General features: G+C 43.4%; 1 protein-coding gene across 1 annotated transcript in view; it reads right to left on the reverse strand.

Moving 5' to 3' along the window:
- The window catches only part of ACTR5 (actin related protein 5), a 19,600-nt gene extending 14,844 nt beyond the window's left edge, over nt 1-4,756 (reverse strand). Inside the window, exons 1-3 of the mRNA XM_007447706.1 lie at nt 4,338-4,756; nt 2,913-3,142; nt 844-1,013 (exon numbers count right to left, since the gene is read on the reverse strand). Coding sequence (XP_007447768.1) covers nt 844-1,013; nt 2,913-3,142; nt 4,338-4,736 — 799 coding nt within the window. The 5' untranslated portion in view covers nt 4,737-4,756. The remainder of the gene's footprint in view (nt 1-843; nt 1,014-2,912; nt 3,143-4,337) is intronic.
- Nucleotides 4,757-14,889: the final 10,133 nt, after the last annotated feature.

A 14,889-nucleotide genomic window follows, 5' to 3' on the forward strand; every position in this document is an offset into this window, starting at 1 on the left:
TAAAGGCTTTCCCCACCATAAGATCAGCAATTAGGAACAAGGCAAAAATGTCCACTCTTACCACTCCTAAAGAAACAAAGGCAAACAGATTGGAAAGGAAGAAATAAAAATGTCCCTATTCCCAGATGACATGTCTACCTAGAAATTCCCAAGGAATCTACAAAAAGCTAGAACTAGTAAATTTCACAAGGTCACAGGATACAAGGTAAACACGTAAAGATTAATTGCATTTCTATACAATAGCAATGAGCAACTGAAAACTGAAATGAAAAAAACAAGGAAAGAAATAATTAGGCATAAATCTAATAAAACATGTACAGGTCTATACACTGAAAATTATAAAATGCTGATGAAAGAAATCAATAAAGACCTAGACAAATGGAAAGACATACTATGTTCATGGATTAGAAGCCTCAACAGAGTGGGAAAAAAATGTCAATTCTCCCCAATCTGAATTTAACATTATATCTGAATCTAACATTATATCTGAATCTACATTTAGAATGTTGTTGTTTTATATACAAACTGATCTACAGATTTAATGTTCTTTCAATCACAATCCCAACAGAACTTTTTTGTAGATATCAACAAACTGATCCTAATATTTATACGGAAAGGCAAAGGAACCAGAGTGGCCAAAACGATGTTGAAAAAGAACCTACATATGCAAGTTATCAATTAATTGAAAAAGTCTGTTAGGAAAACAAATACCAAAAAGGGAAGGGAATGCTAAAAAGTACTAAGAGTAAAAAAGTAAGCGAAAGAGTCACCCTGGGAACAATTTAAGGAACACCCCAAAGGTAGACAACATTTGAAAGCTGCAAGCAAACATCCTCTTTGTACCTTCCACATAATCCTCAGCGATGTAGCTGTGCTCATGCAGGATCTCCTCCATGCGGCTGAGAGTGATGGCTGCCAGGTGCCCAGGATACTTCAGCTGCAGGAGACGCTGGAGGTAGCCAGCTGCTTGGCTTCCTCCCAGGTTGATGCGTTTGCAGTTTTTAGCATCCAACCTACAACCAAGGGATGGAAACAGCACTGAAATTTTGGGCAATGTGGAGGACAGAATATGGAGCACGTGCACTAGGGCGGAGGATAGTTTGATGTAGACTAATAAGGAAGCAACTGACCAGCTGGGGGAAATAAAACCTAACAGTTGGAAGGAACTTTAAAGTTGCCTTAGTGCAACCTCTTACCCAATGCAGGCATTCCTAGAGCACATCCAAACAGACACATGAACACCTAACTTCTGGCAAGCATCTCGGAAGGTAACTTCCTGGCAAGCATCTCGGAAGGACTCATCTGCTCTGGGAAGGGCCTAGAAATATGCCCTTCTAGGAATATGCATTTTGACAAGCTTCCCAAGTCCCTCTAGTGTAGGCCAGAGTTTGAGTACCCCTCCCCTAGACACTCCACTTCTACTTATGCAAACACATTAAGTAATCACATACACATTGGCTTACTGTAATCTCCTAAGAGAACCAGGTCCCTGTGACATGAAGTAAAGGGGAGGAGAACCGGAGTACCTTTATTTTCTCAATGTGGGGAAGTTAGAGGAGCAGAGCACTAGGAACTTGCTGTGTACTAAAATGTCACTGCTGTATCACACCTCACCAGCAGATGCCAGCATAGAACATGATATGCCCCAATCTGATCATTTCTTAGCCTTTGGGTAAAAATCACTTTCTCTCAATATAACATAACACAAAATAACAATATTATTTTTAATTTCTGCATATTCTGGTTACAGAAGATAGAAAACTCTATAGCAGGAGTGTTTGGTAATGTCTAAGAATTACTTTTTTCTTCATAAATTTTTGTAAGAACTTCAAGAGAAATTCCCACTATAGGGCTCAATAAATTCAACAGCATTTATTTTCACTTAAATATTCAGACTGTTTTACAAAGTGCCATCACCTACATTATCTCGTTTCATTCTCAAGGTAACTCTGAGAAATCAGTTTTTCCCAAGTTTATATGTTAGGAAACTAAGTGAAAAAGTTAAGTACCTCATCCTCAGCAAAGCTGCAAACCCAGGCTTTCAATTCCGAAGCCAGGCCTTCTCTCACTACTTACACACCCGATCTATCTCTATGCAAAGAGAAACCTTCCCAGGAGAGCATGATGCTGCTAGTCTCTCTCTCTCTCTTTTTTAAATTTTTTATTGAAGTATAGTTAATTTACAGCATTTCAGGCGTACAGCAAAGTGACTCAGTTATATATACATTCTTTTTCAGTTTCTTTTCCATTATAGATTATTACAAGATATTGAATTCTGTGTGTATATAGTAAATCCTTGTTGTTTATCTGTTTTATATATAGTAGTGTGCATCTTTTAATCCCAAATTCTCAATTTATCCCTCCCTCCCCGGCCTAGTCTCTTTAACAGACAACGAAAACCCAGCTATAAAACGAGAAGATTTTAAACATGACAGAAACTACCCTCACCTTTTATAGAACTTGAAAACAGTAGTTAAAAAGAAAGGTCTAAATAATTGTCATTAAATAGCTTTAAATTAAAAAAATTAAAAATCTCTTATTAAAAAGTGACTCCAGAACACAACAGTCTAAATTAAATCTATTTAAATAATTTACTCAGAACATTTTTATTGAGCACCTACTACCTACAGGTACGGTGTTAGCCATCTCACCATTAAGTCAGAACCATAAAGTTCTAGAATTATGGATTTGGACCTCAGGGACCACCTACCCCAACTCGATCCAGGAGGTCACAAAGGATGGAAGATGAAGTGACATCTATACTCACACAGTGAGGGAGGTCAGAACTAAGCCCAGAGGCCAGTTCATGGTCCTGTCCTTGCTCTTTCCACTCCACCTTTAAATCAGGTGCCCAATAAACGTTTCCTGAATGCTTCTCAAAACAGCGCCCAAATGCCATAAGTGCAACTCACCTCCCTTCTAAGATGGGTAAAATATGTGTACACTGGTATCCAGATGAAATGATGAGCCCGCTGGAAATCAAGTTCTTTGGCTTATTGTGGTAGAAGCTGAAGAGGCTGTCTATTCCATAGGCAACCGTAGGAATCCCATAGCACTCAAAGAGAAGCTCGGACATCATCTGTCGTGAATACAGTGGGTTGCACACGGCTTCTGTCAAAACTATGGGATGATCGACACAGCCCTACTTGGAAAGAAAAGAGTAAATTGGTGGGTGCTAAGAGAATACTCCTTTTAATGCCTAAAAAGAAACAGAAATACTTATTGCAAGGGCTCAACTGGCTTTTGGTCTCCAATCAAAAAACTGGATCAGAGCAACTGTAAAACACCCATCTCTCCTGGAAGTTGCTTTGGAAAATATGAAAGTAGGGTCAACTTAAGTCAAGCCCCAGCCAAACTGTCAGCCAATCATCTGGCTCTATCTTCAAAATATCTCCAGAATCCAACTGCTTCTTACCACATCCTCAACTCCTCCCTCATCTAAGTCGCCATCATCCCTCACCTCCTAACTGCAACAGCCTTCTAACTGGTATCCCTGTTCCTACCCTATGACCCCGGCCAGTCCATTCTCCATACAGCAGCTATGGTGATCCTTTTGGAACATAAGTCACGTCCCTCTTTTGTTTAACACCCTGCAACGGCTCCCCATTTCACTCAGCGTAAAAGCCTATAAGGTGTGTGACTTGTCCCCTCATTACCTCTCAGACTCCCTCTTCCACTGACTACCCTCCCCCTCACTCTGGCTGCCCCCAGTTAGGATTAGGGCACACTCCTGCCTCAGGGCCTTTTTACTGGCTGTGCCCTATCTCCGGAATACTATTCCCTCAGATATTCACAAGGACCGCTCCCTCAATCATCTCCTTTAGTCCTTGCTCAAACAACACCTTCTTCCCGAGTCCTCCCCCTAACCATCTTATTGAAAACATGCAACCCTCTCCTGTCCTTCTATCATGCCACAGAATATACTACTTAATTCTATCGTTTATTGTTTGTTTCTTCATACTAGAGCGACTTTCCACACCCGCTCCATAAGCACAGGAGATTTCGTGTCACGTTCACGGACGTATTTCAAACACCTAGAAAAGTGCCTGACACAGAGTAGATGCTCAATACATATCTGATAATAAATTAATGTATTAACAAACGAGCCCGAATATGTGCTCCAAGAGAAAAGGGCGTTGTTTTTGCTCACTGCCATACCCCAAGCGCCTAGCACAGGACTTAACACACGTTAGGCGCCTAATATTTGACCGACTGACTAAATCAATGACTAAATGACATTCAGAACTACTGGAGTGACTATTATCCCTCGGAGAGCAGAGTGAGCGGGGACACGACCTCACCCCTCCCCTCAAGCCTAACCCCACCACGCCCTTCACCTGTGAGGAGACACCCAGATGCTGGAAGCTGTAGTCAAGCAGCAGCTCCTGCAGCTCCAGGTTCACCGGCACGTTGCGGTCGAAGGGCGATCGCAGCATCCAGCGCAGCGGCTCCAGGCTGCCCAGCGCGTTGCCTACCTGAGGGCCCGCCCCGCCCCGAGCCCCGCCCCGCCCGCGGGCGCACACGGCGCGGAACTGCAGCCGGGGCTCGGGACCCGGGTCCGGCCCGGGGCACGCCCAGCCTGCGCGGGCCTGGAACGACCCGTTGTCCAGCACCAGAGGCACCGGCAGTGGCCCGTGCGCCACCGGGCCGGCCTCCAGTACCTGATCCGGCGCGGCGCGGGCATCGCGGAATGGGAACACATTCGTAGGAAGCCCTGCTGCACTGGCCGCCGCCATCTTGGAGCGCGCGCACTGGCCCCGCCCCTCGCCGCAGCGTCCGCCCAAGTGGGGCGAAGCCCCGCCCCCGACGCAGCGCCCGCCCAGATCGCACGAGACTCCGACCCCGCGCATCACAGCGGGTTCTCCAAGCCTCCTCTCGTCTCTAAGCCCGGCCGGCCTTTTCACCTAACTCGCCCCTGGTGGCCCTGGCCGCCTTCGGGATCGCTAGGCCCCGCCCTCCCTGGCTGTGGCTTAACCTCGCCCCCAACATTCGACCTGACCACGCCCCTTCGCTGTAGCCGGGACTCTGGGCCAGGAAGCCCCGCCCCGAGCGCGTAACGCCAAGGGCCCAGCCCCTCCCTGGCCTCCAGAAATGAGCTCCGCGGGGCTCCCTACTTCCGCTTAGCCACGCCGTATTTGCTGGGTATCATCTTCAACCGCCCTTGCCTCTGCACCCACATGATTACGTCGCCGTTAGCCTTGCCGTCAAGGAAACAAACTCGGGGGTACCGACCGCTCAATTTCTTGACCGAGGAGCTCGCTACTCAGGCGTGTTCACTTTGTGAAAATTCATCAAACCGTCCTCTTTACGATTTGTGCACTTTTCTGCACGTGTGTTATATTTTAAAATGCAATATAAAGTTTTAAAATAGATTTGTTTATTAAGACCTACAGACTGTACCCTCTCACAGACCTCAAACGCTGAGAAAAGGACTGCTAATTGTTACCTACCATGTGCATATTCTCTTTCTTCCTTTTTGTGGTATAATTCCCCTGCATGGTCATTTGGCTTGTTGTGATCATGTGACTCAGTTCTGGCCAATGAGGGTGGGAGTGGAGGTAATGTGACCGGGACCCCCCACCCCCTTAGTTTTAGCTCTAAAAGGACTGGGCACGCTCTCCCCTGCCCTGTGTCCCCCTTTCCACCAGCCAAGGGGATTGCAAGAATTAGAGCAGCTGCCTTGACTCTACCCTCCCAGCTGTGGAACAATTTGAGAGATAAAAGCAAATTAATTATAAAAGGTGGTTGTAAATAAACATCCTTAGCAAGAGATGAGACCCCAAAACGTTCTCAAGAACCTCTAGGAGCACTTCTAGGCCAAATAGGGAGCCAGTTAGTGGCAAAATCAGATTAAAGGTGTTGCCTTTCAACAAGCCATTTTCTCAGACATCTGAAGGAATCCCATCATTAAACTGAGAAAGTGGGGAGGAGCAGAACAGAGTAAAAATAAGTGAATGTAAGTTTAAGAACTACACCTAAGTATACTAATACGGAAAAATCTCCAAGATATATATTTAAAAGAAATAAGGCAGTGCAGTTTATAGGAACTCCCTTTAAGAAAGGGGGTGGGGAGAAAATATATATGTTTTTGCTTGTATTTTCATGCAGATGGACAAGAAACTGAGAAAAGAGTTTGTCTGTAAAGGAAAGGGACAAGGTGAGTGTGTCAGGTGTGGGAGACTTTTTCACTGCATACTTTTTCATATACTTTTTATTTTTTAACCGTGTGAAAGTATTACCTTTTAAGGGGGGGGGGGGGCACTATGTATAGGCGATGTAGGTTGGATTATTGTTCCCAGTTCTTCACTCCTCTATAATAGGATAATAGAGGAGTGAACATCCATACCATCTGCCATGTAACTTTGTTGGGCCTCTCTCACCGTAGACATTGATATTGGGCTTGGCCATGGGACTCACTTTTAGCCAGTGGACTGTTAGCCAGATATGATCTGAGCAGAGGCTTCAAATGTGCTTATGTGGCTTAGCTCTTACTCTCCTGCTGTTAGTCATGAGAAGAACATGCCCTGAGTCTAAAGAGGATGAGAGACACATGGAGAAAACCCAACACAAACTGTAGCCTGGAACCAAGTCCAGCCAACCTGCCACCTAAAGCTGAGCTGTTCCATGGATACCAAAAATGTTTGTTTTTATAATCCACTGAAATTCTGGGGTTGCTATGCAACATTATTGCAGGAAAAAACTGACTGATACACTAGACCAATGGCGTTCAGTAGTTCTTTCTGTTTTGATGGGAATGTACTACAATCTAAAATGTGTAATGCAGTAGCCACTAACCACATGTGACCACAGAGCACTTGAAATGTGAGCAGTGCAACTGAGGAATGGAATTTTTATTTAATTTTAATTTACATTTAAGCTTAAATAGCCATATATGGCTAGTGGCTACTCTGTTGCACAATGTACCACCAGACGAAATCCATGACTGTAGTTATTTGCCCATGGAAATGACTAGAAGATAGATCAGAAGCCTACTGTGTTTGTTAGTTTCCTAGGGCTGCCATAACAAAGTTCCCCAGAGTGAAATGGCTGAAAACAACAGAAATTTATTCTCTCACGGTCCTGGATGCTGGAAGTCCAAAATCTAGGTATCAGCAAGCCCGTGCTCTTCCCAAAAGCTCCAGGGGAGAATCTGTTCCTTGCCTTAATCCCAGCTTCTGGTATTGCTGGCAGTCTTTGGCTTGTAGACCCAACCCTGCACTCTCTGCCTGCATTGTCATGTGGTGTTCTCCCTGTGTGTGTCTCTCTCTCTGTGTATCTCTTTTCCTCTTCTGAAAAAGATTTTAAAAAATCATATCATATTAGGATTAAGGACCCACCTACTTCGTTATGACCTCATCCTAACTAATTATATCTGTACCTCTGCAACAATCTTATTTCCAGATAAGATCACATTCACAGGTACAAGACATTAGAACTTCAATATATCTTTTTGAGGGGCACGATTGAACCTACAGGGTCAACGCTAAGTTTTGAGGGAATTGTATTGTCAAGAAACCACAAGCCTGGACTCCAAAATTCCATATATATTTGACTTGTAAGGTAACCCTAGGATCCCAAACCTGCACCAGGAGGAAGCCAAGTGTGAAAGCTGTGCCACCCCAAGGAGGGGATACTCTCTGAGATCCCCAGGAGGTTCATGGATATGAAAGAACTTCTCAGAGGGCAAAGCCAAGAACACTGAGAACAGTGGACAATGGAGTTGCCCAAGGAAAGGAGAGGCAGAAAGAGCTCTAACCCAGAAGTTACTCCACTGCTGGGGAAGGAAATCCATAAATTCCTGACCAGCACATTTTGATCATTGCTATCAACCTATGACTGCTGTGTGGGGAGCTTTCAAAAGTGCTAATGCCTGGGTCCCACCCCTAGAGATTCTGCTTTCATCCTATGTGGTGAGACCTGGGCATGGGGAGCTTTCTAATCTCCCCAGATGATGGTAGAAGGAAGCAAAATTTGAGAATCAGTGCTCCAGGACCTTGCACCTCCAAGTGTGGATTGCAGCCCAGCAGCCTCACCATCACCTGGGAGGTTGTTAGAAATGCAAAACCTCCAGCTCCACCCGAGATCCAGTGAATCAGGAACCTGAATTTTAAGAAGATCCCCAAATGATTCACGTGCACATTAAAATATGAGAAGCGTGGGTCTGGACCTCTTACCAGCTCTGATTTTTATGTGAGAAGGAAATACAACTTCTGTTTTGCTTAAGGCACTCTCATGTTGGTCTCTGAACTCACACACACACACCACTACGTATACACACTGCACATTCAGGTGATCAGGCAATGCATATGCTCTTATTCATGAGGGAGTCTGCACAGCACGACTCAGATGATAGAGCCATTAGAAAACTGTTCCAAGGAAATATTTGCTTCCCAGTCTGCCTGATGCTTGGCCAGGAGGGTGTGATGGGAACGGGCATCAAATTTGGCTGTTGAAGCTCAATATCAAAAAAACAAACAACCCAATCAAAAAGTGGGCAGAAGGTCTAAAAAGACATTTCTCCAAAGAAGACAGATGGCCAAGAGGCACATGCAAAGATGCTCAACACCACTAATTATCAGAGAAATGCAAATCAAAATTACAATGAGGTATCACCTCACACCAGTCAGAATGACCATCATCAAAAAGTCCACAAACAGGGCTTCCCTGGTGGCACAGTGGTTGAGAGTCCGCCTGCTGATGCAGGGAACACGGGTTCGTGCCCCAGTCCGGGAAGATCCCACATGCCGCGGAGCGGCTGGGCCCGTGAGCCATGGCCGCTGAGCCTGCGCGTCCGGAGCCTGTGCTCCACAATGGGAGAGGCCACAACAGTGAGAGGCCCGTGTACCACAAAAAAAAAAAAAAAAAAAAAAAAGTCTACAAACAGTAAATGCTGGAGAGTGTGTGGAGAAAAAGGAATCCTCCTACAGTGTTGGTGGGAATGTAAATTGGTGCAGCCACGATGGAGAACGGTATGGAGGTTCCTTAAAAATAGAGCTACCATATTATCCTGCTATCCCACTCTTGGGCATATTTCTGGAGAAAAACATAATTTGAAAAGATACATGCACCCCAATGTTCATTGAAGCATTATTTACAATAGTCAAGACATGGAAGCTACCTAAGGGTCCATTGGCAGATGAATGGATAAAGATGTGTTTTGTGTATATATATATGTATATATATATATATATATATACATATATATATATTATTCAGCCATTAAAAAAGAATGAAATGATGCCATTTGCATCAACATGGATGGACCTAGAGATTATCATACTACGTGAAGTAAGCCAGACAGAGAAAGACAAATATCATATGATATCGCCTATATATGGAATCTAAAAAAAGGATACAAATGGGACTTCCCTGGTGGCGCAGTGGTTGAGAGTCCACCTGCCAATGCAGGCGACACGGGTTCGTGCCCCGGTCCGGGAGGATCCCACATGCCGCGGAGCGGCTGGGCCCGTGAGCCATGGCCGCTGAGCCTGTGCGTCCGGATCCTGTGCTCCGCAGTAGGAGAGGCCGCAGCAGTGAGAGGCCCACGTACCGCAAACAAAATATAATAATAAATAAAAAAATAAAAAAGGATACAAATGAACTTATTTACAAAACAGAAATAGACTCACAGACATAGAAAACAACCTTATGGTTACCAAAGGAAAGGTGGGGAGAGGGATAAGTTAGGAGTTTGGGATTAAAATATACACACTACTATATATAAAATAGGTGACCAACAAGGGCCTACTGTATAGCACAGGGAATTATACTCAATATCTTGTAATAACCTATAATGGAATAGAATGTAAAAAGAATACATATATTTATACATATGTATAACTGAATCACTTTACTGTACACCTGTAACTAACACAACATTGGATATCAACTATATTTCAATAAAATTTTTTTTAAAAAAGGAAAAAATTTGGCTGTTGAGCTGTGATTCATCATGGAGGACTAAGACCGTGTGCTCAGCCTGGCTCAAGGCTCCTTGAGCCCACTGCCTGGGGAAAGGAAGAGATATTATGTAGCTAAGGAGGCAAGCAGCAGACTTGGGCTAGAGACAAGGAACTTAGCACAGGGTTTTCAGCTTCTCCCCAGATTCTGCCAACCCACCAATAGGCTCATTGGATAGAGGGGATGCTGTGGCTTTTTTTCTTTTTTTTTGGCCACTGCAATGGCTTGCAGGATCCTAGCTACCTGACCAGGGATGGAACCCAGGCCCTCGGCAGTGAAAGCGTGGCGTACCAACCACTGGGCTGCGAGGGAATTCCCTGCTCTGGCCTTTTAGTAGCCTGTCTCTTTGCACATACTGTTGACACAGCCTGAGATGCTCTACCCTGTATCACCTGCCCCTGGAATCCCACTCATTCTTCAAGGCCCAGCTCAAATGTTACCTTGGTCTTTCTTTGCTAGGGGACCGAGCAGAGTGTCCCATAAGATGCTTGCCATGGGCAGGTTCCCTTCACCACAGATGAGTGAGAGCCCTGATTGGTGGAAATGTGATAGGTAAGTCAGTGCTCTGTCTTCCACTCAGCCCTCAGAACAAGGCATTTGCTCCAGCTGAAATCCCTGCTAAAATGATAAAGCCCAGAAGAGAGAAATAGGTAATAGGGTCTGGGAGATCAGCAGCCCCTTCAAGAGTTTCACAGGTGCTCAGGCAGCTTTGAGATTTTGAGGCTCCTTTCCATTACATAGGTCCTCTCACACTTAGATTTATCTGGTCTTGGGAAAACAGAGTTTAATCAAGATCAACATTTTTGTTGAGGGTGCCCTTGACCCTCAGCTAACATCGGAAGTCTCTAGGACTTGAGGCTTGGGCCAAATAACATTATTCTCATTTAAGTCTCCAAGACCATCACAAGGGCCCTGCAAAAGATATTGTTGGAGCCCTGGGCACTCCCAGTGCCCATGCACACCAGCCCACTGGCTTTTATGTAAGCTCTGTGCCTTGCTATATGAGGGCTTTCTATGACTGTAGGAACATGCTGGGATTGGCACAGAGCAGCCTAGAAATGCTTGCGAGTTGCCCCCACGAGCCACCCTCCACCAGTAACTGATGGAAATTGGAGAATAAATACCAATTAATTGAATTGAATTGAATTGATTATCCAATTACACACAGGGGCTTACTTGCCCATAAAGTTCCCTTAATTTGCTTTCTTCCTTTCCTTCTCTTCCCCCACTTCTCCACTGTGCTTCAGTGCTTCCTGGTATCAGTTCCCACGTGAACTACTTGCATTCAAATTCTTGTGTCGGGGTCTGTTGCTGGGGAGACTCGACCCGAGGCCGCCGTCTTTCAGTCCTCATCTTCATTGACCTGTTGTTGAGCTTCCTTTCTTCAGCTTCCCTTGGTCTGCCTTACTTACTGGTGTTCTTAGACATCCTCTCTTTATACATCCCCCTTTAGAGGGGAGCCTTCATTAGAGCTGTTTCTCAGTCCTGGTCTCACTCTTCTTTGAAAAGCTTCTAGGTATGCTTCTTCTACTCCAAGCTCTGAGATTTAGAGACAAAAGATACCCACATCCCCATTCCTGGTCCAAATCAGATGCTATTTGTCCAGAGAGAGGAAACAAATTTTTGTCCTTTCCTGCTTCTTACAACCTGTCCTTCTTCAACTCCAGAACATCATCATCTTTATTCTTCCCCTACCTCTCTGACTGTTCTTTATCAGACTTGAATTCTCCTCTTCCTTATCCTCCTTTGCCTGAACTTGAAATATTGCTGTTCCCCAAGGTCCTTGGCCCAGTGCTTTTCTTATTTTCATCCATTCTCCTGGTTGGCCTCAGTTGGGCTGTATCCCGCAGGCCTGCAAGCCTTGTAAATGCCCAGCCTTGAGACTAAAGAAAGAGCACAGAGACAGCAACAGAGACAACAATGTTTTATTGGATAGGGGACCTTACACATCTGAAGCAAAAGGTCCTGGAGTGATACCCCACCTCTTGTATGACAGACAGCAGGTAGGCCATGGCAGCAATCTTCACTACTTGGGGGCGGGGGGTGAGGGCAGAGAGAAGGAGGCTATGATTTTTTTTAATTTAATTTTTATTTTATATTGGGGTATAGTTGATTTACATTGTTGTGTTAGTTTCGGGTGTACAGCAAAGTTGTTCAGTTAGACATATACATATATCCATTCTTTTTCAGATTCTTTTCCCATATAGTTTGTTACAGAATATTGAGTAGAGTTCCCCGTGCTATACAGTAGGTCTTGGTTGACTATCTATTTTATATATATTAGTATATATTAGTAGGGTATATATTCTAATCCCAAACTCATAATTTATCCCTCCCAGCTACCTTTCATCTTCGAAGTTTGTTTTCGAAGTTTGTTTTCAAAATCTGTGAGTCTGTGTCTGTTTTGTAAACAAGTTCATTTGTATCATCTTTTTAGATTCCACATATACGTGATATCATATGATATTTGTCTTTGTCTGACTTACTTCACTTAGTATGATCATCTCTAGGTCCATGTTGCTGCAAAGGGCATTATTTCATTCTTTTTATGGCTGAGTAATATTCCATTGTATATATGTACCACATCTTCTTTATCCATTCCTCTGTTGGTGGACATTTATGTTGCTTCCATGTCCTGGCTGTTGTAAATAGTGCTGCTATGAACATCTGGGTGCATGTATCTTTGTGAACTATGTTTTTCTCTGGATATATGCCCAGAAGAGGGATTGCAGAATCATATTGCAGCATTATTTTTAATTTTTTTAAGGAATCTCCATACTGTTCTCCATAGTGACTGTATCAGTTTACATTCCCACCAACACTGTAGGAGGGTTCTTTTTTCTCCACACCTTCTCCAGCATTTATTGTTTGTAGACTTTTTGATGATGGTCATTCTGACTGGTGTGAGGTGATACCTCATTGTACTTTTGATTTACATTTCTCTAGTAATTAGTGATGTTGAGCATTTTTTCATGCATGTTTTGCCCATCCATATGTCTTCCTTAGAGAAATGTCCTTTTAGATCTTCTGCCCACTTTTTGATGGGATTGTTCATTTTTTTTATATTGAGCTGCATGAGTTGTTTGTATATTTTGGGGATTAATCCCTTGTTGATCACTTCATTTGAAAATATTTTCTCCCATTCTGTGGGTTGTCTTTTTGTTTGTTTATGGTTTCCTTTGCTATGCAAAAGCTTTTAAGTTGAATTAGATCCCATTTGTGTATTTTTGTTTTTATTTTCATTACTCTAGGAAGTGGATTAAAAAAATATTGCTGCAATTTATCTCAAAGAGTTTTCTGCCTATGTTTTCCTTTAAGAGATTTATAGAATCCGGTCTTATATTTAGGTCTTTAATCCATTTTGAGTTTACTTTTGTGCATGGTGTTAGAGAATGTTCTAATTTCATTCTTGTACACGTAGCTCTTCAGTTTTCCCAGCACCATGTATTGAAGAGAATGTCTTTTCTCCATTGTATATTCTTGCCTCCATTGGTGTAGATTAATTGCTCACAGATGCAAGGGTTTATTTCTGAGCTTTCTATCCTGTTCCCTTGATCTATACTTCTGTTTTTGTGCCAGTACCATACTGTTTTGATTACTGTAGCTTTGTAGTATAGTTTGAAGTCAGGGAGCCTGATTCCTCCAGCTCCGTTTTTCTTTCTCCGGACTGCTTTAGCTATTTGGGGTCTTTTGTGTTTCCATACAAATTTAAAAAATTTTGCTCTAGTTCTGTGAAAAATGTCACTGGTAATTTGATAGGAATTGCATTGAATCTGTACATTGCCTTGGGTAGTATAGTCATTTTGACAACATTGGTTCTCCCAATCCAAGGACATGGTATATCTTTCCATTTGTTTGTGTCATCTTCGATTTCTTTCATCAGCATCTTATAGTTTTCAGAGCACAGGTCTTTTGCCTCCTTAGGTAGGTTTATTCCTAGGTATTTTATTATTTTTTATGCAGTGGTAAATGGGATTGTTTCCTTAAGGAGGCTACCATTTTTAGGAGGAATTAACATCAGGTTGGCTCATCAGTTACCAGGGAAACTAGCGGCTGGGGCAGGGAGCAAGCACATAGGTAGTTACTGATTAAGCCCTATGATTAGGGTACAGGTGAAGCAAGGACTGGTCAAGCAGGGGATGTACAGAGAGCAAAAGAACAGGCATCGTGAATGGCATGACCATACAACCTCATACTTTCCTGTGACTCCAAAACTATTTATGTGTTGATGATCTTTTTGAAAAGAAATTACTTATTTACTTATTCATTTATTTGTTTGTTGAACAAAATGTATTAAGTACATTCTGCATATCAGATACTGTGTTAGATAGTGGAGATACAATAGGGAGCCCAACAGAGACTATGCCTGCTCTTGTGGAGCTTGCTGTGCTTAAAGTTTGTTGCCATAGACCCATTTATCCTTCCCTCTTTTCTTCCTTTCACCTATTGATCCATCCACTGATCCACCTTTTCATCTGTCCATCCCCTGACCCATTCTTCTGTCTATCCATCTTTCCTTCATCCACTGATCCATCTATTAGTCAATGGCTTATCTACACAACCATTGACCTTCAAAGCACATACCCACTGACCCACATCCATCTACTTGTTCATCCGTCAATCCATTGACCTAACTTTCTCTATATTAGTGATCCCAAACCAGTGGCACATCAGGAACCTAAAAATCTGAATCTAGGGGTGAAGGCAGGGAACAGGAGTCTCTGAAAACCTCCCTATTTGATTCTATTCACCTTGCCTGGCACCTGTCTAAGGATGTATATTTGGGAATCACTGTCCGAGATTAAAAGCACTGTGAATACAGGAGCTGTCTTGTTTAGCTTTCTTGGAAAGCAGACACTGAGACAAGGACTCAGGTGTAGTTAATCATTTGGAAAGTGATCCCAGAAAGGACCAGTGAGGTAGTAGGGA

The sequence above is a fragment of the Lipotes vexillifer genome, unplaced genomic scaffold, assembly GCF_000442215.2.
Source record: "Lipotes vexillifer unplaced genomic scaffold, Lipotes_vexillifer_v1.1 scaffold397, whole genome shotgun sequence".
NCBI classification, from domain to species: Eukaryota; Metazoa; Chordata; class Mammalia; order Artiodactyla; family Lipotidae; genus Lipotes; species Lipotes vexillifer.